Consider the following 22710-nt stretch of genomic DNA (forward strand, 5'->3'; position numbering starts at 1 on the left):
AGACTGTTGGTACATGGGCAAAGACAAGATGTACAACCATTCTGTAACAGATGTGTTCTGTAGACATTTACCTTTTCTGGTTTGTGGAGTCCGTCTAGACATACTTCTCCAACGATGACCCATCCGAGATCAAGGCGTTGTGCAAATGGTGCATTGTGTGGCCCATTGTACTGTTCTCTGACTTTGTGCACTTTGAGGATATCTCTCCCAAGTAGAAGGATGATTGCAGCATCTGGATCTAGTGCTGGTATCTGGTCTGCTATTCGCACCAGATGGGGGTGATGACGAGCAACTTCAGGTGTGGGGATCTCTGACCTGTCGTCTGGTATCTCATCACATTCTATGAGGGTAGGAAGAGTCACCTTTGTCTTTCCATCTAATGACTCAATGATGTAGTTGCTTGCTCTTCTCCCTGTTGTCTCTACAACTCCAGAACAAGTCTTCAGGGTGTATGGAGTTGGACTTCCTTTGTCACCGAAGAGGTCAAAGAACTCTGTTTTTGCCAGAGATCTGTTACTCTGTTCATCCAAGACTGTGTACATCTTGATTGCTTTTTCTCTGAAGCCTGCAGGATACACCTTGACTAAGCATATCTTGGAACATGATCTGGGGCGGCCCTGCTCTGTACAGATCTCAGTACACTTTGAGGTTACTGCTGGCGTTGTACTCTCGCCTTGCTCCCCACCATGATCTTCTTGAGTTGTTGGAACTTCTTGTTTACATGGTGGTGGTCCTGGGTGCAGTGCTGACAGGTGTTTGTCACTGTTGCACTCTGTGCATTTTATTGTTTTTGTACAGTCTTTTGCAAGATGCTGAATTGAAGCGCAACATCTGAAACAAATGTGATTTGTCTTTAAGGTAAGCTTTGCGCTCTTCTAACGTCTTACTTCTGAAACTGCGACATTTTCTTAGTGGATGTGGCTTGTTGTGGATTAGACATATTTTGTCTGGCTCCTCAACTTTCTTACTTGTGTTGTCTTCCTGATTGACTGCAGACTCAGGCGAGACTTCTGTCTTCCGTACAGAAACTGTTGCTCTGCGTTCTTTGTAAGGCGTTGGATGTTTTTGCTCTACCTTTGGGGAGCTTGCAGTTCTCTTGTTCAGGAAAGCAAAGCTTGGATCATTGCGTGTTTCAGCTTGGTCTACGATGAATTCAGCAAGGAAGGCAAATTATGGAAATGCGACTCGATGTTCTTTCTTGTATCTTGATGCTTGAGTGACCCACCTTTCCTGCAAGTTGAAAGGAAGTTTCTCGATTTATGGGATCAACTCCACGTGCTGTATCTAAGTATGAGAGACCTGGCAGATATCCACTAGACTTAGCGGCTTCTATTTCTAAGAGTAGGTCCCCAAACCCTCTCAGCTTTTGATTGTCTTTGTTTGTCATTCTTGGATAGTTTTCTATCCGCTTCAGAAGAGCATCTTCAATCACTTCAGGTGACCCATAGCAGTGTTCTAGTCTCCTCCACACCATTGCAAGTCCTGCTGCTGCATCATGAACATGTACTGATCTGATTCTTTGGGCTTGCTCAGTGGACTCTGGTCCTAGCCATTTGACGAGCAGATCAAGCTTTTCTCTGTCTGTCAGATCTAAGTCTTGGGTACCGCTTAGGAAAGATGACTTCCAGGCCCAGTAGTTTTCTGGACGGTCGTCGAATTTCATGAGACCAGCGCTCACTATCTCACGGCGCATCAGGAATCTTGCTACCTCTGTAGCTCTTGCTGCATCTGGTGAATACTTCCTGGGTGTAAACTCAGGGTATGGCTGCGGCTGGTAAGGCTGATGAGGTACTTGACTAAGTCTGCTTTCTTCTCCTCTGTTGTAAGTCTTTCTGCTATAATCCAGACTTGTATTTGCTTGAGGAGGGAGTACATCAGCATCCGTTTGCACTCTTGTCAGGTTGGCAGATTGGTCTCTGAGGATGTGACCACTTGACTTCCTACCCTGAGGTTCTGATTCAGTCTTGCAGTGTTGCGTAGAATCAAAGTTGCTTATTGCTGGTGGAGTCAATGATGGCCTTGGTGTGTCATTGAACTGCTGGTCAGTGTACATGGTTGCTTGTGACTGTATGTACTCACGGGTACGTTGGCTTGCGCTGAGGGGTGACATCTGGGTTTCTATGTCAGCGAACTGAGCTTCGGCAGCCCTTGTGAGAACTTCTGCCTCGGCTAAGGCTGCTGCAGCGTTTTTCTGCTGTTGCAGTAAGTGTAAAGATGCTTGCACTTCAGCTTTTCTTCTAAGTGCTTCAGCTTGTTCTTTCATCAATTCAGCTTTTCTTCTAAGTGCTTCAGATTCACTTTTTGCTTGTTCTTTCATCAATTCAGCTTCCTGCTTTGCATAGGACGCCATTGCACAAGCTGCCTCTGCTTTCGCTCTTGCCTTAGTTGCTATGGCGCTAGCGGATGACAGGCTGGTGGTGCTTGAGTGTCTAGAACTATGGCGTTTAAATCTTGATGCATCGGCGCTAACCGAAGTTAGATTTGTTTGACTGGACGCTCTAGACAATGTTGTGCACCTAGATCTACTTCTTGGCAAGGTGTCTTCCTCTTTATTGGAGCATTGAGGGTTAACTGTCAGAGTGCTGTGCTCTGGGTTCTGCATCTTGATTTAGCTGGCAGCGTAGATAATGATGATGACTGGACACAGCACAGCGGTGATATAGCACGTGAGAGAATTAGTTTCACTTTCTAGTGCTTCGCGCCCTTACTCCGACACAGACTGCAGGGCACAGGATTTATGAGTCTTTTTTACTGCTGCGGACGATTCAAAGCTGATTAACTGCTTCTGATAACGTTTTAAAAGCCTTTTTACTATAATGTCTCCGCTGTCTCGTGGACACAGCTTCACATCAAGTTTATACCGAATCTCAAGGAAAGACACGCTGGTTTGCTTAACTGATGTAATCTTTACTGAGATATAATGAAAGTGCGGTAAAACTGTAAAACAAACATATGAAAGACAAATATAAGCATGGCTATTCAAGTGCCTTACATTATGCATAGCTAATACATAGATAGGGTCTAACATGTGCTCACTTACTACACACTGAAAACACATTATCTATCTACAAATGCCTAGCATCTCTCTACACAGGCTAACTAACAATTCCTTACTCACAGGCTTTGGTATTTATCAGATTTGCAGGCTGTATTAGCTTTAAGAAGTCCTGTGGATCTGGTCACTGTGGTGGCTGGAGCTGGAATGAATGAGACATGCCGGATCTAGCCCTATGCTTTAGAGAGAAGGCCCGCCTCTAGGCTTCAAGAAAATGGAGGGTCTTAAAGGAACAGACCTTGCTGAGTGCCAAGCATGTAAAATACATTGCGAAGGCAGCACAACATTATTTTTTCAGTTTTTCTTATTCCTCTTTTTTGTTTTCATTTAATAAAGATATTCTTATTATTTTATTATTTTCATTACCCATATTGTATCCTATTTTCCATTTTACATACTGTTTAAACATTATATGTATTCATTTTTCATTTCTTGGAGCTATATATATATATTTTTTTTTGATATACTGTTTTCCCTCTGTTTCTATAATTCTATATGTTTCTTTATCTTTTTTCCTCTGCCGGTGCAGCTATTCATCTATTTATACTATCACCGCCATTACCTTGATTTCCCTCCATCCCAGCCGCTGTTATGCCTTCAGTGCAAACTGGCCCCTCTGGTCTCCTGTGAGGTAGCTTGTATTACTTATTACTGCTGCTCTTGTGAGACCAGCCTCCATTGGTTATCAGCAGAGGCTTCCCGCCGCTCCGCTCAGACGCGTTGTTCCAGCCGGCCAGTCACATCTCCTAATCCCTCCTCACTGTCCTCCTCATATTGCTATTCATTTCTAGTCAGGAATATATAGATATATAATTATTACTACTAATGCTTGGGGACACCTCAAAACATTTCTACCTCATAACTATATTTCAACCTTGGTCCCTATACTTTATACTAGAGATGAGCGAACTTACAGTAAATTCGATTTGTCACTAACTTCTCGGCTCGGCAGTTGATGACTTATCTTGCATAAATGAGTTCAGCTTTCAAATGCTCCGGTGGGCTGGAAAAGGTGGATACAGTCCTAGGAGACTCTTTCCTAGGACTGTATCCACCTTTTCCAGCCCACCGGAGCACCTGAAAGCTGAACTAATTTATGCAGGAAAAGTCATCAACTGCCGAGCCGAGAAGTTTGTGACAAATCGAATTTACTGTAAGTTCACTCATCTCTACTTTATACATATAGTTAGAAATATTATATATATTACAATATGTCTGAAAAACAATCTCAAGATTGTGATTTTATTTCTGGTGACCAACTCCAACATATGGTTGATCAGTCTGTGTCCAGACCAGTCCTACAATGCAGGACACATTTCTAAATCTGTGTCCTTAGCAATTTCATAATCCACTGTTAATTAACCTACACCAACTCGTCCTTCCACACCAATTTCTGGTCCGCAGAGGACTCTGTGACACATTTATCTTAGGGACTTAAAATCCCATAAGTCTGTTTTAAGATGCATATAAAGAATGTTCAAGACCGCTACACCTCGAAACATAGGAAATTGATTCCTTCTGGAGTAGGTCTAGACACTGATACTTGCGACCATCATGAAGCCATAGTACAAGTTATTAAAAAAAAAAAATTGCACACTAAACCCTCAACCCGTGAGGAAGACCATACTAAACGGGCTTCTAAGGCCTCCAAAAGGATAAAGCCAGACTCATGTGCTGAAATTTTCAGATCATTCTTCTGCGGAAGATTCTGATTATTCTACTGACCCCTCTAAATATACTGACATTTCTGAGGGAAGTGATGATGATGACCCTACTATGGAAGAAAATACAGGGTGGGCCATTTATATGGATACACCTTAATAAAATGGGAATGGTTGGTGATATTAACTTATTGTTTGTGGCACATTAGTATATGTAAGGGGGGAAAACTTTTCAAGATGGGTGGTGACCATGGTGGCCATTTTGAAGTTGGCCATTTTGAAGTCGGACATTTTGAATCCAACTTTTGTTTTTTCAATAGGAAGAGGGTCATGTGACACATCAAACTTATTGGGAATTTCACAAAAAAAAAATGATGTGCTTGGTTTTAATGTAACTTTATTCTTTCATGAGTTATTTACAAGTTTCTGACCACTTATAAAATGTGTTCAATGTGCTGCCCATTGTGTTGGATTGTCAATGCCACCCTTTTCTCCCACTCTTCACACACTGATAGCAACACCGCAGGAGAAATGCTACCACAGGCTTCCAGTATCCGTAGTTTCAGGTGCTGCAGAATGGGCAAAACAAAAATTGGAACAGGACCCTCCATTTACACAGAAGATTTTGTTCAGTGAGGAGGCAAACTTTTATGTGAATGGTGAAGTTAACAAACAAAACCACCGCTATTGGTCTGACACTAACCCACATTGGATAGATCCCTCCAAGACTGTTGGAACACAAAAATTGATGGTATGGTGTTGTATATGGGGTACAAAGATAGTGGGGCCATTCTTCATCAATGGAAACCTCAAGGCTACTGGATATGCAAAATTGCTACATGATGATGTGTTTCCCTCTTTATGCACTGAAGCTGGCACGTTTCCTGAGTTTTTCCAGCAAGATGGTGCACCACCACATTATGGGTGTCAGGTCTGAGCATTCCTAGATGAACAGTTTCCTGGGAAGTGGATTGGTCGTCGTGGGCCAGTTGAATGGCCCCCAAGGTCTCCCGATCTGACCCCCTTAAACTTTTTATCTTTGGGGTCATCTGAAGGCAATTGTCTATGCTGTGAAGATACGAGATGTGCAGCACCTGAAACTACGGATACTGGAAGCCTGTGCTAGCATTTCTCTTGCGGTGTTGCTATCAGTGTGTGAAGAGTAGGAGAAGAGGGTTGCATTGACAATCCAACACAATGGGCAGCACATTCAACACATTTCATAAGTGGTAAGAAACTTGTAAATAACTCATGAAAGAATAAAGTTATGTTAAAACCAAGCACTTCATTGTTTTACTTGTGAAATTCCCAATAAGTTTGATGTGTCACATGACCCTCTTCCTATTGAAAAAAACAAAAGTTGGATTCAAAATGGCCGACTTCAAAATGGCCGCCATGGTCACCACCCATCTTGAAAAGTTTCCCTCCTCACATATACTAATGTGCCACAAACAGGAAGTTAATATCACCAACCATTCCCATTTTATTAAGGTGTATCCATATAAATGGCCCACCCTGTACATTGCTTGATAATACATTGCTCTGGTACGCCATTCTTTGACCCACTACATACTTGTCATCCTAGGCACATTCTTTGACCCACTACATATCTGTCATCCTAGGTCTGGGGAGTCCCTCACCCCAAGGTGACTCAATATGTTAATTTGTGGATAAAAAGGGAATGGACTGCTCTTCTAGAAATAAGCTTCGAGTGGAATGCCCACATCCTTCCCTCCCTTCTAACATAGCACAAACCCTAGAACGTGATCCTATTTTAACTAAATATATTTTAAAATCTGGAAAAAAACCAAAGCAAGGCCTGGACAGGTCATTTAAAGGGGTACTCTGGCCCCAAGACATCTTATCCCCTATCCAATGGATAGGGGATAAGATGTCTGATCGTGCGGGTCCCGCCACTGGGGACCCCTGCAATCTAGCATGCAGCACCCACCTGTAAGTACTGCCGGAAGTGCTGAAGGTTCTCAGTCTTTTGCCTCCCGACCATAGACGCCGTCACGCCCCCTCCCATAGACTTGCATTGAGGGGGTGGGGCGTGATGTCACACGGGGGTGGAGTTGTGACATCACGATAATCTGTCCCTGTGGTCGGTAGGCAAAAGACTGAGAACCACCAGCGCTTCCGGCAGTACTTACAGGTGAGTGCTGCATGCTAGATTGCGGGGGTCCCCAGCGGTGGGACCCCTGCAATCAGACATCTTATCCCCTATCCTTTGGATAGGGGAGAAGATGTCTTGGGGCCGGAGTACCCCTTTAAGGTCTGTCAAGACAAGCTTCTTGATTTATTGGGGCTACTGACAAAAACATTGGACTGGTCAGAATCTCTAGAATCTGGTACCCCTATTGAGGTCATAGTTCTGAGGGGCTGGGCCCAAAGGACCATCTGTTTCTTTGGAAATGAGAACGCAGCATTCTGTGTTAATCACAGGACATCTTTCCTCCTGAAATTAGATGCCCAATTAACCCATTTGGCTACCATCTACTCCTACCGATGGCTTATTTTTTGGAGAACCTTTTATTAAGGAGATAAGCAAGTTTTTGTTGGCTTATTCTCCTCTCTTGACAAAGCCCAGTCATCATTAAAAAAAGATTTTCTTCCATAAGGTATTCGGAAGGGCTGGGAAATGAAGAGGTTGATTTCCCAGCCGCTCCTCCCAATCTAGACCTCAATATAGACCTCACTATCAACAAGACAGGCTTTAATGCTCCTACTCCGCAACCCACACCCTACTTCCCATACCGGGGATGGCCATGACGCACAAGAGGTCAGCGAGGATCATCCCGTTCTAGACCAGCACCAGGTAAGTCTACCATTTCTACTTTCTTCCCATTCTCCAGTTGGCGTTAGGTTATGAAATATTCCGACCAATGGATCCTCAACACTGTAAAGGGTTACCAAATAGAATTTGTTTGCACACCCAATCAGAGGAGCGAATCCTCGTAGAATCGGAAATAGAGGATTTATTTTCCAAAAATTCAATTATTCCTGTACCCCTTCACACTCGGGTTCATAAGCAACCTTTTTTTTTAGTAAAGAAAAAACAAATCTGAAAATACTGAACAATTTTGTTTGCTATCAGCATTTCAAGATGGAGGGTATCCATCTATTGAGAGACCTTCTCCTTCAAGAAGATTGGTTGATAAAATGTGATTTTAAAAGATGCATATCTCACAGTCCCTGTTCATCCGTGCTCCCAACCTTATCTACAATTAGTTTGGAATCATCAAAAATGGCAATTCAATGCCTTCATTCGGCCTTTCATCAGCACCATGGTGCTTCACAAAACTTATGAAACCAGTGGTAGCCACTCTCCGCTCCAGAGGTGTACATCTTATAATTTATCTCAATGACATCCTCATCATGGCTTCTTCAATCAATCTGGTCCTACATATGGAATGGACTCTATTTCTATTTTCCGATCTGGGTTTTATAATCCCTCAAGAGAAGTCAATCCTTGTTCCTTCTCAGGAAATAGAATTTTTAGGTTTCGTTGTAAATACCCAATCGGCACTCCTAAGTGGACCTTCCAGAAAACTCGATGATTCGTAAACAAATTTGATCACTTCTCAACAAGTATCTGATTCCTCTGAGATCTATTGCCAGGATTGTGGGTCTTCTTTCAGCCTCAATTCATGCAATCTTTCCAGCCCCTAAGGCTAGGTTCACACTACGGAATTTCTGCCTGCAAATCCGCTTTGAAATTGCTGGAAGAAATTCTGCTTGCTAAAATGTATAGTGTAGTGAATGGGTTTCTGTTCACAAATTCACACTTCGGAATTTGTGAACGGAAAATTTGCTTGGAAATTTCCGCCTGAAGAATGGTGTTGCTCATTCTTCAGGCGGAAATACTCGCGGAACACATTGCAGTCTATTGGAGACTGCAGTGTCCGCACGGTCCCAGTGCCGACTGATTCAGTCTCGGTGCTGGCCGCGCTTAGAATCTCGGCAACTTTCTGCCCGGAGATTCCGTATTGTGAACCGAGCCTTACACTACCTAGCCCTTCAACATCTAAAGATTCAACATCTAAGAGATGGTTTAGGCTATTCTGACAAGATTCAACTCTCTACAGAAGCAAGAGAAGAACTTCTCTGGTGGCTTCATCTGTGATACGATTCTGACAAGTCTGTGAGTGTCTGATTTAGCATAGCTAGAATCATGATGAATTGTATAAAGAATAGTAATGGTTCTTGTTCTCTATGAAATTGTATAAAAATAAGGGTTACTTAAGTTCAGAATAACGAGTTCCTTATCTTATCTGCACATGAGGAGGATGGATGGTGATTGGTTTAACAGTAGTGTTCACACGCCACCCCTTCTTGTAAACAACTACTGGGCATGCGTGATATGTCCCACTTATATAACGTGTAAAAAAGCACATAACCGAAAGCGCGCACAGACAAGACATAACCCTAACTAGTAGTACATGTAATCACCGCGTTCAATTATTGAGCATATACGGGACTGCGCAAGGCGTGGTAAATCAGGGACAAAAACTCATTGGTAACTCCCCGAATCAATGGGATTTCCAGCCACAGTGGATGCGTTGTGTGATGCAGACATAGATGGGTACCTCCTACGATCGATGATGAGTCCCCTGATCATGGAGTGATGATACAATATCCGGTAAATGTATTGATTCTTACTTCCATGATTCATTGTTTATATTTCATGTTTATATTTTAGCAAATAGGTAAATAAAATATGTCTTATGCTTAGAAGTGTGCCTGTTTTGTATAACAGTGAGCGTTTTGAGGAGTTTCAAACTAGTTAGCAAGACATCATCATATTCAAGATTGGAATGGCAAAGCGATCTTCATGTCAGGGACTGACCAGGGGCCAGGGTGAGTGTGCCCTAAGCTGTCCCTAAACGGTGGATCAAAAACTGGGTGCCAGTCCCTCCCTGAGCTAAAGTGCAGAGGCCTTAAAAACACATACTAATAAACAGTTGGTCACAAGCCAGAAACATAACAGAAACATAGAACTCTATAAAGCTGGACTCAGATAAACAAAACAGCTTAAGTTCAGAGGACAGAGATCAGTAAGCAGCACAAAGGATGCCATAGACCAATTGTAAAGCACAGAGAAAAACACTAGCTAAGTAATCATGTACTCTAATCAGTGCATGTACAAAAGCTCCAAAGATCTGAAATCAAGAACTAATAAATTGAGTTCAAAACACCAGACAAGGAAAACGGATGAGTCAACATGGACTCCAGGAACACAGGAATATCTAATCCCCCAGAAAACCTCCAGTCGGCACAGGAATTTCTTGACACCATAACTCAATCTCTCCAGAGCCCCTATGGAAAGGTAACAGGGATGCCTAGTTTCAAAACGGATACAACAGGATATAATTATAGAACACAGTTCCCACTGAACCCAAAACAGGAAACAAATGAGTCTGAGGAGACTCCAGAAACAGACAGGAATATAGTATACAGAGCATTGGTACTGGAACTAGACGAGTCTGAATAGACTCCAGGTAACCAAATAGGAATACAAACATAGAACACTGTTCACACTGAACACAAGACAAGAAAATGGATGAGTCTGAACAGACTCCAGGGACAAACAGGAATAATCACAATCCCTCAGAACCTCCAGTAGAGACAGGAATGTCTTGACACTAAAACTCAATCTCCCAGAGTCCAGGATGGAGCACGGAGATATCTTGTATTAATTCTCAATTCCCCAGAGTCCCCATGGACCAGTAACAGGGAAGACAGAGATAGTAGAATTTAAAGGGGTATTCCAGGAAAAAACTTTTTTTTATATATATATATCAACTGGCTCCAGAAAGTTAAACAGATTTGTAAATTACTTATATTAAAAAATCTTAATCCTTTCAGTACTTATGAGCTTCTGAAGTTAAGGTTGTTCTTTTCTGTCTAAATCCTCTCTGATGACACCTGTCTCGGGAAACGCCCAGTTTAGAAGAGGTTTGCTAAGGGGTTTGCTTCTAAACTGGGCGTTTCCCGAGACAGGTGTCATCAGAGAGGATTTAGGCAGAAAAGAACAACCTTAACTTCAGAAGCTCATAAGTACTGAAAGGATTAAGATTTTTTAATAGAAGTAATTTACAAATCTGTTTAACTTTCTGGAGCCAGTTGATATATAAAAAAAAGTTTTTTCCTGGAATACCCCTTTAAGCACAAACAAGGAGTGTTCCACCAAGAACTCCACAGCAGCATGTCAGGCATGAAAGAATGTCAGGAAGTGAAGATGTCAATCACCCGCCCAGAAGCTAGACTGAGCTGATCTTATCTAGACACCCCCTAAGAGCTGTGTGTCTAGATAAGAGCTGTGTGTGAACACAGACCAGAACAGACATGATACTTCATTTCCAAACCGAATTTAATCTTGGAATCAGACGCCAGCCTTCACAATTGGGGTGCTCATTACGGTTCCTTATCCACAGGCGGAAAATGGACATCTTCAGAATCTCATCTCTGTATCAATTGCCTAGAATTATTAGCTGGCTTTTTTGCTTTGAAAAGTTTTGCGAAAGAAATGTCACATTGTTGCATTCTTTTACGCATGGACAGCATACATGCAGTCCAATATGTCAATCGCTTAGGTGGCACAAAATCAAAACTCTTAGCGAATATCACCAAAGATTTTTGGCATTTTTGTTTGTTTCTTCTGAAAGCAGAATATATTTTGGGTTTGTCCAATCTGGTTGTGGACTAGAATTCCTGTTATTTCATTGATTCCAGCAATTGGAAATTAGGTCCTCAGATTTTTCATCATATCAACCTTATTTGGGGTCCTCTTCTTCTGGACCCCTGGGATGGATGCTCTGTCTCAAGTATGGCATCAAGAGACACTTTATGCCTTCCCTCCTTTTCTTCTACAAGTTTCCATCCAAGGCTCAATGTTGGTTCTAATCACCCCTTGGTGGCCAGCTCAATCCTGGTTCCCTCAGATTCTGAGCATGTTGACAGATTTTCAGAGGATCATTCCATCACATCCAACTCTTCTTCAAGACCCTTACGGGAATCCTCATCCTTTTGATTCTCTCAAACCAGCTACCTCTGGGTTCATTGGTGCTCACAACATGATTTGGATCCCATACATACATCTATCCCCCATGTTTTGAATTTTCCTTCAGAGTCTTTTGATTCTGGAAAGGCCTATCGAACCTTAAATCTATACAGATCTGCCATTTCTGCTTATCATGCTCCTATTGAGTCCTTTCCAATTGGTAAACATCCCCTGTTATGCAAACTCCTTAGGGGTATCCGTTTCAAAAGACCTCCCACTCCTAAGTATTGTTCCACTTGTGATGTAAATATTATTCTTATCCTTAGTCAATTCTTGGGATGACAATGATTCTTTATCCCTTAAATTACTTTCTTTTAAACTCACTACCCTTTTGTGTCTTATCTCCAGTGTGTCTTATCTAGAGCTTTAGATATTTCTAGATGTCAATTTTCTCCTCAAGGAGTTATCTTTTCAATTTTCATGCTCGATATGCAGAAAAAATTGGAAACACAAAAGGGAAGCGCAACAATGTGCCGTAAAAGTTTTCAGATATAACGAAGACAAAGAGGTGAAAAAAACTTGCTCACCTTCTGGTGTTGTGCAGTGGGCACAACACCATATCGCGCTTGTATCCCGTTGCAAAGGGAATAGTGAAATCAGGGGGTGCAGCTCACACCGTGGCGTCCTGGGATTCCTGGACGTCTGGAGAATGCAAGAGGTGAAGATCCCCGGGGCTCCGGTTCACGTGTAAAAAAGGTGTGTTCGAGCGCTCACTCCTGTAGAATAGCTTGGCTGGGATCGTGGCAGTAAGAAGTAGCCGGACACGGTTAAAGATATAATAACCGGATTTTATTTGGATAGATCACAGATAACGCGTTTCGAGGGGTAGGACCCCCTCTTCGTCAGATCAATGATGTGGCAGATGTGGGAGGCCACTAATTTATGCAAAAAAAGGCCGCGAAATTTAACAGCAATTACCGGGTACAGATTAAAATACAAATATGCATCTGTGCAATACAATTTCCACAGTGTTGAAGATGTCTCAAATCCAAAGCAAAACATTAATTTAAATTTAACACATATTACAATTAACATGAATGGTGCTTGGGTGGCAGATCAAATAAGGTATTACTGCTATTAGCCTGGCCTTCCGTTCGGGGAGCTGAGCAAGTAGAAAAATCAAAGCGCCGCTCTCCATTACAATTTGGGACATTTCCTCCCGAGCACCTGGATGAGGGGTCTCCCATACAGGGGAAGACCACGGTCCAGTTGTGCCTCTACCTTTGAGATGACGCCGCAACATGGAGAGCGGCGCTTTGATTTTTCTACTTGCTCCCCGAACGGAAGGCCAGGCTAATAGCAGTAATACCTTATTTGATCTGCCACCCAAGCACCATTCATGTTAATTGTAATATGTGTTAAATTTAAATTTATGTTTTGCTTTGGATTTGAGACATCTTCAACACTGGAAATTGTATTGCACAGATGCATATTTGTATTTTAATCTGTACCCGGTAATTGCTGTTAAATTTCGCGGGCTTTTTTTGCATAAATTAGTTGCCTCCCACATCTGCCACATCATTGATCTGACGAAGAGGGGGTCCCACCCCTCGAAACGCGTTATCTGTGATCTATCCAAATAAAATCCGGTTATTATATCTTTAACCGTGTCCGGCTACTTCTTACTGCCACGATCCCAGCCAAGCTATTCTACAGGAGTGAGTGCTCGAACACACCTTTTTTACACGTGAACCGGAGCGCCGGGGATCTTCACCTCTTGCTTTTCAATTTTCAGACATACTAAGACTAATTTACATACTGTCTTCTATCCCTCTTTTCCTCTTTAAAGTAAACTTTCTGTTGTTCGTTGGCTTAAAGCTTACGTATGAAAAACTTTATCCCTACGTAATCCTTCCCATTCTCAACTTCTCATTTCCTATTGTAAACCCCACTTACCAGTTTCCTCCACTTCCCTTGTTAGATGGGTCAAACAATCCATTACTCTGGCTGGCATTGATTGTTTGGTGATCACTCCACTGGGGCTGCAATGTCCACCAAACTTGTTCAAGCAGGAGTCTCTTTATCAGATCTTTTCAAAGCTGCCAATTGGTCATCGGAATCTACTTTCAAAACATTTTACTATAGACCTGAATCCCATGTCTCCATTTTTATTATTTCATGTTTTTTTTCCTATATTTTACATGTATTATTTATTATATATTACATTATTGTGTCTTATAGTTTTAAGCTTTAAACTTGCATAATGCGACTGCCTTCTGTCTTGAAATAAAATTGAAGATGTTCCTACCCCAGGTAACGGAAAACATAGATTTTGTAAAAGACAGGAGGCGAGCATTATCCCTCCCTTTCTGGCTGTCCCTAATTGTTTTATTTTTTCTTCTAGCATATAAATCTCCGATGGATGTGGGACATTCTTCATGTCTTCAATTGGGCCTTCAATCTACAGTTCCTGTTCTGCTGTTCCTAACTACTCACCTTTGACTTTTCCCGTTTAGAGACTGTTTATATTCTTCATCTTCTTACTTCACATCAAAGAAAGAGGCGGAGTTACAGCGTCATAACCTTTATACAGTGTAGATTATACTATATTTATCTATTGATATGGACAGCATGTTTGTATACGCCTGAACATTCTATAATGTTTTTTCTCTGTGTTACTGTGCTAATACTTTGCTGCTGGAGCAAGTAAAGAGAGAATTACACAAGTTTATGAAGCACTAGAACTACACAACTTTAGAAAAAGCTTTGAGAGCAAAAGTTGCAATATAAGGTCTCGAAACTGCAAATGAGACAAATTGTGTGGCAAATTAACATCACAAAAACAAGGGGAAACCAATGATAACCCCCCCCCCCCCCATGTGCCACCAAATCCGTAGGTATATTAAAGGTTAACTTACTGTCATTTAAAAGAGCTTTTAATATGTTGCCTAGACACGTCAAAAGTTGTGATCCTACCAGGTCTCACTCACTGCCCGCTGTGATCCAGAGTTATAAGCTGGGGATGTGCAAGGCATCGCGCTCCACTCCCTGCCCAACAGATCCAACCATTTCTCTGCATAGAATTATATAGTGAAAAGGTCGGAGTGAGAAACCCAGTGCCATCAAAACTTGTGACATGTCTGGGAAATACGTCGAAAGATGTTTAAATGACAGTGATGCTTGAAACTATTAGACCTTAAGAAGTTGGAACACTTAAATTTGGAACACTCGAGGAGTAAATCTTGCCTGTTTTGCCTTCAAGGAAAAAATTACTTTTCAAGCAGAAGTGTTCATAGCAATACATTTGCAAAACTGCATCCATATTTGCTGCTACAGTATAGGAACAAGGTTTAACAGAGTAGTGGAGCACATGGGTCACTACATGGCAGAATTTCCATTCCAGATGCTTCCGGCACGGAAATTCCAATTTCTGTGTCTGCAGAAAGAATGAACATGTTCATTCTTTCTGCGGACTCCGCACGGAATACATAGCCAGCTATAAGACGGAGCATTCCTGTGCAGTTCTAGCGCCGGCATGTGAACATGGCCAAAGGGATTATCAGCTAATGCCATTTAATTGGAATAAAACAGGTGGCACTATAAGAATAGTAGGGATGTGCATGATATAGGACTGCTTTTCAGTGCTTAGTCATGAGACAGTTGCATGTTATATTGGAAAAGGACAAAGATATTTCATCTTCACATGTCACTGGAAATTTTTTCTTTCAAGCAACATTTTATCTTTAAAGGTGCATAAACTTCACAAAAAAACTAAAACCTATGCACCTGCCAGTAGGATGTGATGAGCAACGGCAAATTGGCACCGACAGAATGACCGTGTTTTTTGCAGGTGAGTATAGATGAAAATTTTTTTTTTTAACACAGCCTGATCACTCCATTTGCTGGACAACCCTTTTAAACCTTGAATGGTTATGTAAGAAAGCTTGAATGTGGTGTAAGTTTGGTGAGATTCTAAAACAGTAGTCACCTGTATTGTAATAATAGCTGTTAGATCTATGCATGTAAGCCGTCTTGCACTAGTCATTGTCTACAGTGACATTCTATACTGTATTTAACTAATAATTACTGTTAACACAAAAAAAATACCATTAATAATACCCTTTTGAACCTTGGTGACAATATACGTGTCACACAAGATGTGTCGGGGTGATTGATTTGTTATTGTTGTTGAAGTGGAATAAGGACTTATTTGTCTGAATCACCACTTCTCATCTTGCTCTTAGGCCATGTTTCCATGTCCGGAATTTCCGTGCGAAATTCTGCCGGAGATTCCGCAGCAGCAGAGTCTCATTGTATTAAATGGGATTCTGCTGCGCTGTGAACACGGCGGAATTTCTGCACCAGGTGTTTCTGGCATGGAAATTCCGATTTCCATGTCTGCCGAAATAATTAACCTGTCCATTCTTTCTGTGGAATCCGCACGGAATGCATAGTTGTCTATGAGACGGCCCATTCCCGCGCAGTCCTAGTGGCCACATGTTATGCCGGCGTCTGCAGTCTACGGAATGTCCGCACCGAGATTTTCTGTGCGGACTTTCCAGACGTGTGAACATAGCCTTATTACCTTACACCTGGTCTGTGTTCTCTTGCTCTGTATCCAAGAAGCCTCTCCTGCAAAGATAAAGGGGTTAAACAAACTAAAATGTGCTCCATGTGTAAATTAACAAACAAGATTATACGCACCATGCCTGGTCCCATGATTGGTTGCAGTATGTTCAGAACTTTATCAACAGAGCAGGGAGAGTGCATCAGGACCAAGGTGGACAAGAGTGTAGGCACTAGATGGGGGCGAGGTGAATATGACCTGTTTGTTATTATAACAAGTAGCACACTTTAGTTTGTTTTTATAACAAGTCAGATTGCCTCTTTAAATTTTGTCTGTTTCCTACCCCTTCATTGATTTAAACAACAAGAACATAAGGCATAAACATGTCTAGTCAACTATCTTTCTTATAATTCCCTCATTGACAAATCTGGTGTCTATGCCTTATATTTTGCAGAAACTGCTTTAACCAAAGTATCTAATGATTTCTTCTTGGTGAAATATTTTTCAATATCTGTTGCTTTAGACACCATAGTTTACCCAGTACTCTGCTTCTTTGGCTTATAGGATTGTGTGCTTTACTTGTTTTCCTCCTATCTCAACAAATGGACTTTCAGTGTGGGTTTCATTAGCTCCGTTTCCCCTTCTCTGCAGCATGACCTATGCAAAGGCCACAAAGCAAGCGCTGAAACATTTCCCATTCATCTAAATAGGACAGGTCTGGTCCATTGTTGTCTATAGTCCATGGGCCCTGCTGTAAAGCATATTTCTAAATGCGGTTAAAACAGCTAAGGTAAGATGGCTGCCCCCTTAAAGAAGTAGAAGATAAAACTTAAAGGTGATAGAGGAGAATTGTCTGATTCCGGAGGTCCGACCGCTGGGAAACCCAGCGATCTCCTGCACGGTGCCTCAGCTTTCTGTATGAATGGTGATGTGTCAACCTCTGCATGCAGTGGTGTCTTACATGCCCCCTCCATGCATCTCTAAGGAAGAGCCGGAGATGTAGCATTCGTGTATCTCCGGCTCTCCCATTGAGATACATGGAGGGGGCGTGTTGACCACTGCTTTGTTTGGGGGTCATCAGTCTCCTTGCACAGAGCAGAGATCCCTCCATGTACATGTAGAGTTCGTTGCAGTGCAGGAGATTGCATGTTTCAGTATCTGCCTCTAATCTGAAAAAAAAATCTAGGTAATGCATTCACTTTAGGCTATAGTTCAGGGGTGATGGGAGTTGGACTCCCTGTAATCTAATATTGATGGCTGATCTTGAGGTTGGATAACCCTCCAATTTTTAAAGGCTGGATGACAGGGGGCTCTATGGGAATGTTACATTTTTATATATGGCTGAGGTTGTTTAAAAAAAAAAAAAAAAAAAGTGGATGAGCACCTTGCCCTTTTGCTCTTGAGCTCCCGGTCTGACCTCATCCAATCCCTGCACATCACTGCTACTCCCTGCTTCCAAGAAATGGTCATCTCAGCTGGAACTGCCCCCTCAGCCAATCACTGAAAAAGAAATGTGAGGTCCCTGGATAATCCCAACATTTTTGTTGCTTTCTTTAGAAAAAAGCAAAGAAGACTACTTTTATGTTCCCACCTTTAAAGTAGTGATCCAGGAATAGAAAAACAGAGCAAATTTCTTCAAAAACCACTCCCTGTCAGTCTCTAAGTTGGGTGTGGTTCTGCAACTCAGCTCCATTGAAGTGAATGGAGCCAAGTTGTAATACCACACACAACCTGGAGACAGACAGGGAGGGTTTTTTATAAAGAAATTAGCTGTGTTTTTCTATTCCTCGATAATTTCTTTAAAAATTGGTGTTACTATGGCTGATGCCATATCAATAATATTTATTAGCAGTGCAGGTACTGTGATAACAGCTAGCCAACAGACAGGAATTGTTGAGTAGACAGTCCAAGTTTATACACAGAAGATGCAGGTCAGATTCCAAGGGATGAGGCAAAGTCCAGTATACAGGCAGGGATCAGGAACAGAACACAGGATCAGCAGACAGGCTACAGAGACCTTAGCAGTGCTGGATACAAAATGCAACCTTGCTGAGGCCTGGAACAGCAGGTCTGGCAGACTTACATATGCAGTGCCTGGCCAAAATTGATGGAGGATCCATTAGGGAGTACATCCATTAGAGGCTCTATAAAACTCAGCCAGTTCTTGTGTGCGGTCCCTAGTGGACAAAGTGGAAACTGCAGCAAGAGACTCACCAGAGCAGGAAGATCAGGAAATACAGCAGACACATGGCATAGAGAATGTCATCTGATGCTGGCATGAACCAGGACACATGGTACACTGGCAGATACCTCTACTGCTCTGGACACTTCCTGACATGGACAGAGGTGTCAGCAGGGAGTACCATAGGAGTACCCCTTTATTTATTCTCCATAGTGCTGGTAGAAGAACATCTCCCAATTCACAGTATCCCACACTTAGTAAGCTATTCTTACTCTATATTTGGGCGAGAATGTATCCTAGAATAGGCAAAACAATCCTCATCAGAGCCAAAATTGTGGAGGTACCTGACATACAAACCATTACTACATTGCTGCCACAACTAGAATACCGTATTTTCCGGCGTATAAGATGACTTTTTAACACCGTAAAATTTTCTCAAAAGTCGGAGGTCGTCTTATTTGCCGGGTGTCGTCTTATACGCCAGGTGCTGCAGTTGGCTGGGATGCCCGGGGTATGAATTAACTTCCCCCCTCACATTCGGGACATCCCTGTGTCCCAAAAGATCTTTTCGGGAGGCAAGGATGTCCCAGTTACCTTTCTGCGGCCTCGCGTTAACTTTAAAAACGCAGGGGCCGCCGTGAGGTAGCGCATGCAGAGACGTCACTGACGTCCCGTGTGTGCGCCCATAGCAACAGCAGAGCGGAGCAGAGCAGTGAGGAAGTGCAGGCATGATAAGTTACCAGCACATCATCTTCTGTGCAACGGTCACTGCTCCTTCGGTCCCGGGACCCACTGCTATGGCCTATAGGCCTTAGCAGTAGATCGTGACCCCGAACCGGAGTAGCGGTGGTCGGAGCACTGAAGTGGTGCAGTACACAGACATACAGCCTCCAGCCATACACTGTATATGGCTGAAGGCTGTATGTCTGTGGGGTCCATTTCCTACCTAATGTGGGGGAACTACAACCTAATGTGGGGGAAACTATACTGCCAACCTAATGTGGGGGAACTACAACCTAATGTGGGGGAAACTATACAGCCAACCTAATGTGAGGAAACTACAACCTAATGTGGGGGAAACTATACTGCCAACCTAATGTGGGGGAACTACAACCTAATGTGGGGGAACTATACTGCCAACCTAATATGGGGGAACTATGCTGACAACCTAATGTGGGGGAACTATGCTGACATCCTAATGTGGGGGGGGGGAACAATGCTGCCAACCTAATGTGGGGGAACTATGCTGACAACCTAATGTGGAGGGAACTATGCTGCCTACCTAGTGTGGGGGAACTATGCTGACAACCTAGTGTGGGGGAACAATGGTAAGGTACCGTATCATAGTAGAGGGACAGTCCTATAAGGCGAGTATATCCCAAACTCTATATTTTAACTGTAAAAGTTGGGGGTTGTCTTATACGCCCAGTCGTCTTATACGCCGGAAAATACGGCAATTGGTTGGTTTTCATCACGCAGACACCAAGCTGTGGACCTCCATAACTAGCATTTAAGAGGCTTTCAGGACTTGATGACCCATTTTCAGTATAATGCATCAATACCTGGATCATGGGGGTCCAATACCCAGCACACCCACTAACCAGCTGTTCGCTACAGAGTAAATGGAGCCTAATAAAGGTTCTGTACACTTGTTAGTGACCTTGCTGAGTAACTGAAGGTCTTTTTCATGTCAATGGGAGATAAGTAGCAGTAACTCAGCAATGTCAATACACATTGTACAGAGCATTCTGCTTCCTGTTCTGTTCTCTATGTATTGTGGGTGCCGTGGCAAACTGCTGACCAGCGGTGGTGCCGGTTGTCGAACTTCCACCGATCAGACATTAACAGATTATCTCGGGGATAGGCCACCGATTTAAGTTCAGAAAGCCCTCTTGGCAATTATCCCCTGGATCTGCCCCTCAATGTGGATGAGATCCAATATATCTGTACTGCCTCTTGATGCTGAAATCCCATTGACCAACTGTAGAAGATGTTTGGCGAAAACACATCTTCTTACATATATCCTTACAAATCTTACAAGCCTTCGAAGACACAAAACCAACATACCAAATGACATGGGAGCAAGAACTGGATCGATTGATTTAGCCCTCTTGGTGGATCAAGATATTCTTTCTCTGCCACAATCATCTATTTCATGTAAAGCACAGGAAACTAACTATAAAATATTTTTTTAGATAGTACAAAGTCCCTACATTTCTCCACAACTTATTTTCATCTATAACAGACCTCTATTTAAGATGCAACCTGATATGGGGATCAATGACTCACAATTGGTGAGAATGTCCACTGTGGGCATTGTGCTGCCTAAGGAGGAAGTTTTATGTTATTATAATGGAGAATATGGTACAGTGGACAGAGGGATAACTCCAAGGCCATCTACTCCACTTAGCCCTAGAGGGCTCAATAAGAACCACCTAAAGAATTGATTAAAAAGGGGGATGAGCCTCCCAGGGGTGCAACTGCAACTATTCTTATGTGTACTGTTTTCCGTGAACTGAAGAACAAAGCCGGCTTTGGCCAATTTTCAGAAATCCTACTGTGTTGAAGGGAAGTTTTTGATGTGCCAATAATCTCAACTCTGTAGATTCCTATCCCTCTAAGCTATTGACACCCAAAATTCTTACATCACCTATCCAACAACGTAGGTAGTGGATCTGATCAAAGTAATCTCAGGGACTGAAATTGCCAATACATTCTTTGCTCTTCTATTAATGGTACCAGGTTCTCCCAACACCCTGAGGATAAGCTTGACATGCTTCCTTCTTATGGTCACCAGGACTGTAATCCCCAGACAGTAGATGTCCCCCACCCATCAGTTACAGACTACTTCAAAGAAATCCCTCACTTGCAACATAAGGAGAAACTTGTAGTAGAATCCAGGGCAAGATCAGAAGCTTTCTTTACTATTTTGAGGGACTGAACTGACTTTGTATCATCTCCTGTTTATAGATCCTATCAATGATAACTTTCAACTTCAGTCAGGCCTACTATTACCTACCTTATGATACCCTTCCAATTTTTTTTAGTTTTTTTCATATACCCACATATAGGTTATATTACAGATTCTGGTTTCTTGAGCTCACCACCTGCATTCTGTTAATGTAAAACCATTTCATACTACAGTATATCATTAACATACACTGTGCTTAACATACTGTAACCTACTGTAATGCCCGCCATGACATCCATTTGCCTTCTGTACCAGGTATTATGCTTTACAAATTTATCCTTAAAAAACAATTTTAATTTCCCCCCATACTTACCTCTTTTACTGGTAAATAGAGCCTTAATGCTTTACTGTTAAGAAAAAAAAAATTTGAGATCAGTCACGGTCTTAGTTCTGAGACCCACTCCGATCGCTAGTTATAGTTAGGTGAAGTGCACAACAGCATGCTTTACTCCATGGCTTGGCAGACAGTTGACTGATGCACTCCATTAGTTAGACTTCAGTGTTTTTCTTTTACAAGAATAGGACAGCACTGTAGTACAAGTCATGTTAGCTTGTAGCCTTTGTTATATTTCAGTCCCCAAGCACTCATGGACTATGCTCTCTGGGATGGATGGCTAGGAGTATTGGCAGCGCTATTTTTCATCTATATGGATGTAATCATAGTACAAAGTTTCTCCAAGTTTCTGTGCCAGTATTCACACTTTTTTTAAGATCTTCATGTTATTTGTAAATTTGTAAAAGTTCTGAGACCCTAAATGCGCAACCGTACGATACGGACCGTCGCCCCGTGTGACTGGAAAAAAAAAACACTTAAGACCGTTTCTCCTTCCCTGCTATGTTGATGCTCGTGTCTGCTTGAACATCTTTAAATAAAGAAGCCCTTTTCTGCATCGAAATTGGGGTGATTGTTCCGTTATTCTCGTTTTCCTCTGCATGGAATATTGTACTGGACTGTTTATTCACGTGTAGCACCACCTGTATGGACAGAGCTTATAGCAAGACAGGGGTTCTTTTAGTAGCAATACACCAGTATGGACTTTTAAAGTGGTTGTGCCAGGATTTTTTCTGTCTTGAGAGTGGGCCATATTTTAAAAGCCCTTTCACCTACATGGTGTAAAACTATTTAAATGTCTGAAAGGGATTTTTACTGAGTCCGGCCTTCTCCCCCCATCCTTCTTACTGCAGTGTATTATGTGTGTTTCCATAGGAATGAATACCTAAGGCTGCTCAGCCTTTGGCTGATTTCACATCAATAAGCATGCCTCGGTCTG

General features: G+C 42.3%; 1 protein-coding gene across 1 annotated transcript; it reads right to left on the reverse strand.

Moving 5' to 3' along the window:
- Positions 1-858: 858 nt before the first annotated feature.
- LOC130357523 (uncharacterized) lies at positions 859-3232 on the reverse strand. The gene is made up of 2 exons (XM_056560221.1): positions 3119-3232; positions 859-2937 (listed from the first exon to the last, which is right to left on the reverse strand). The coding sequence occupies exon 2, from the start codon at positions 2600-2602 to the stop codon at positions 1154-1156; it is 1449 nt and encodes a 482-aa protein (XP_056416196.1). The 5' UTR covers positions 2603-2937; positions 3119-3232; the 3' UTR covers positions 859-1153.
- Positions 3233-22710: the final 19478 nt, after the last annotated feature.

This window comes from Hyla sarda, chromosome 1 (assembly GCF_029499605.1).
Source record: "Hyla sarda isolate aHylSar1 chromosome 1, aHylSar1.hap1, whole genome shotgun sequence".
NCBI classification, from domain to species: domain Eukaryota; kingdom Metazoa; phylum Chordata; class Amphibia; order Anura; family Hylidae; genus Hyla; species Hyla sarda.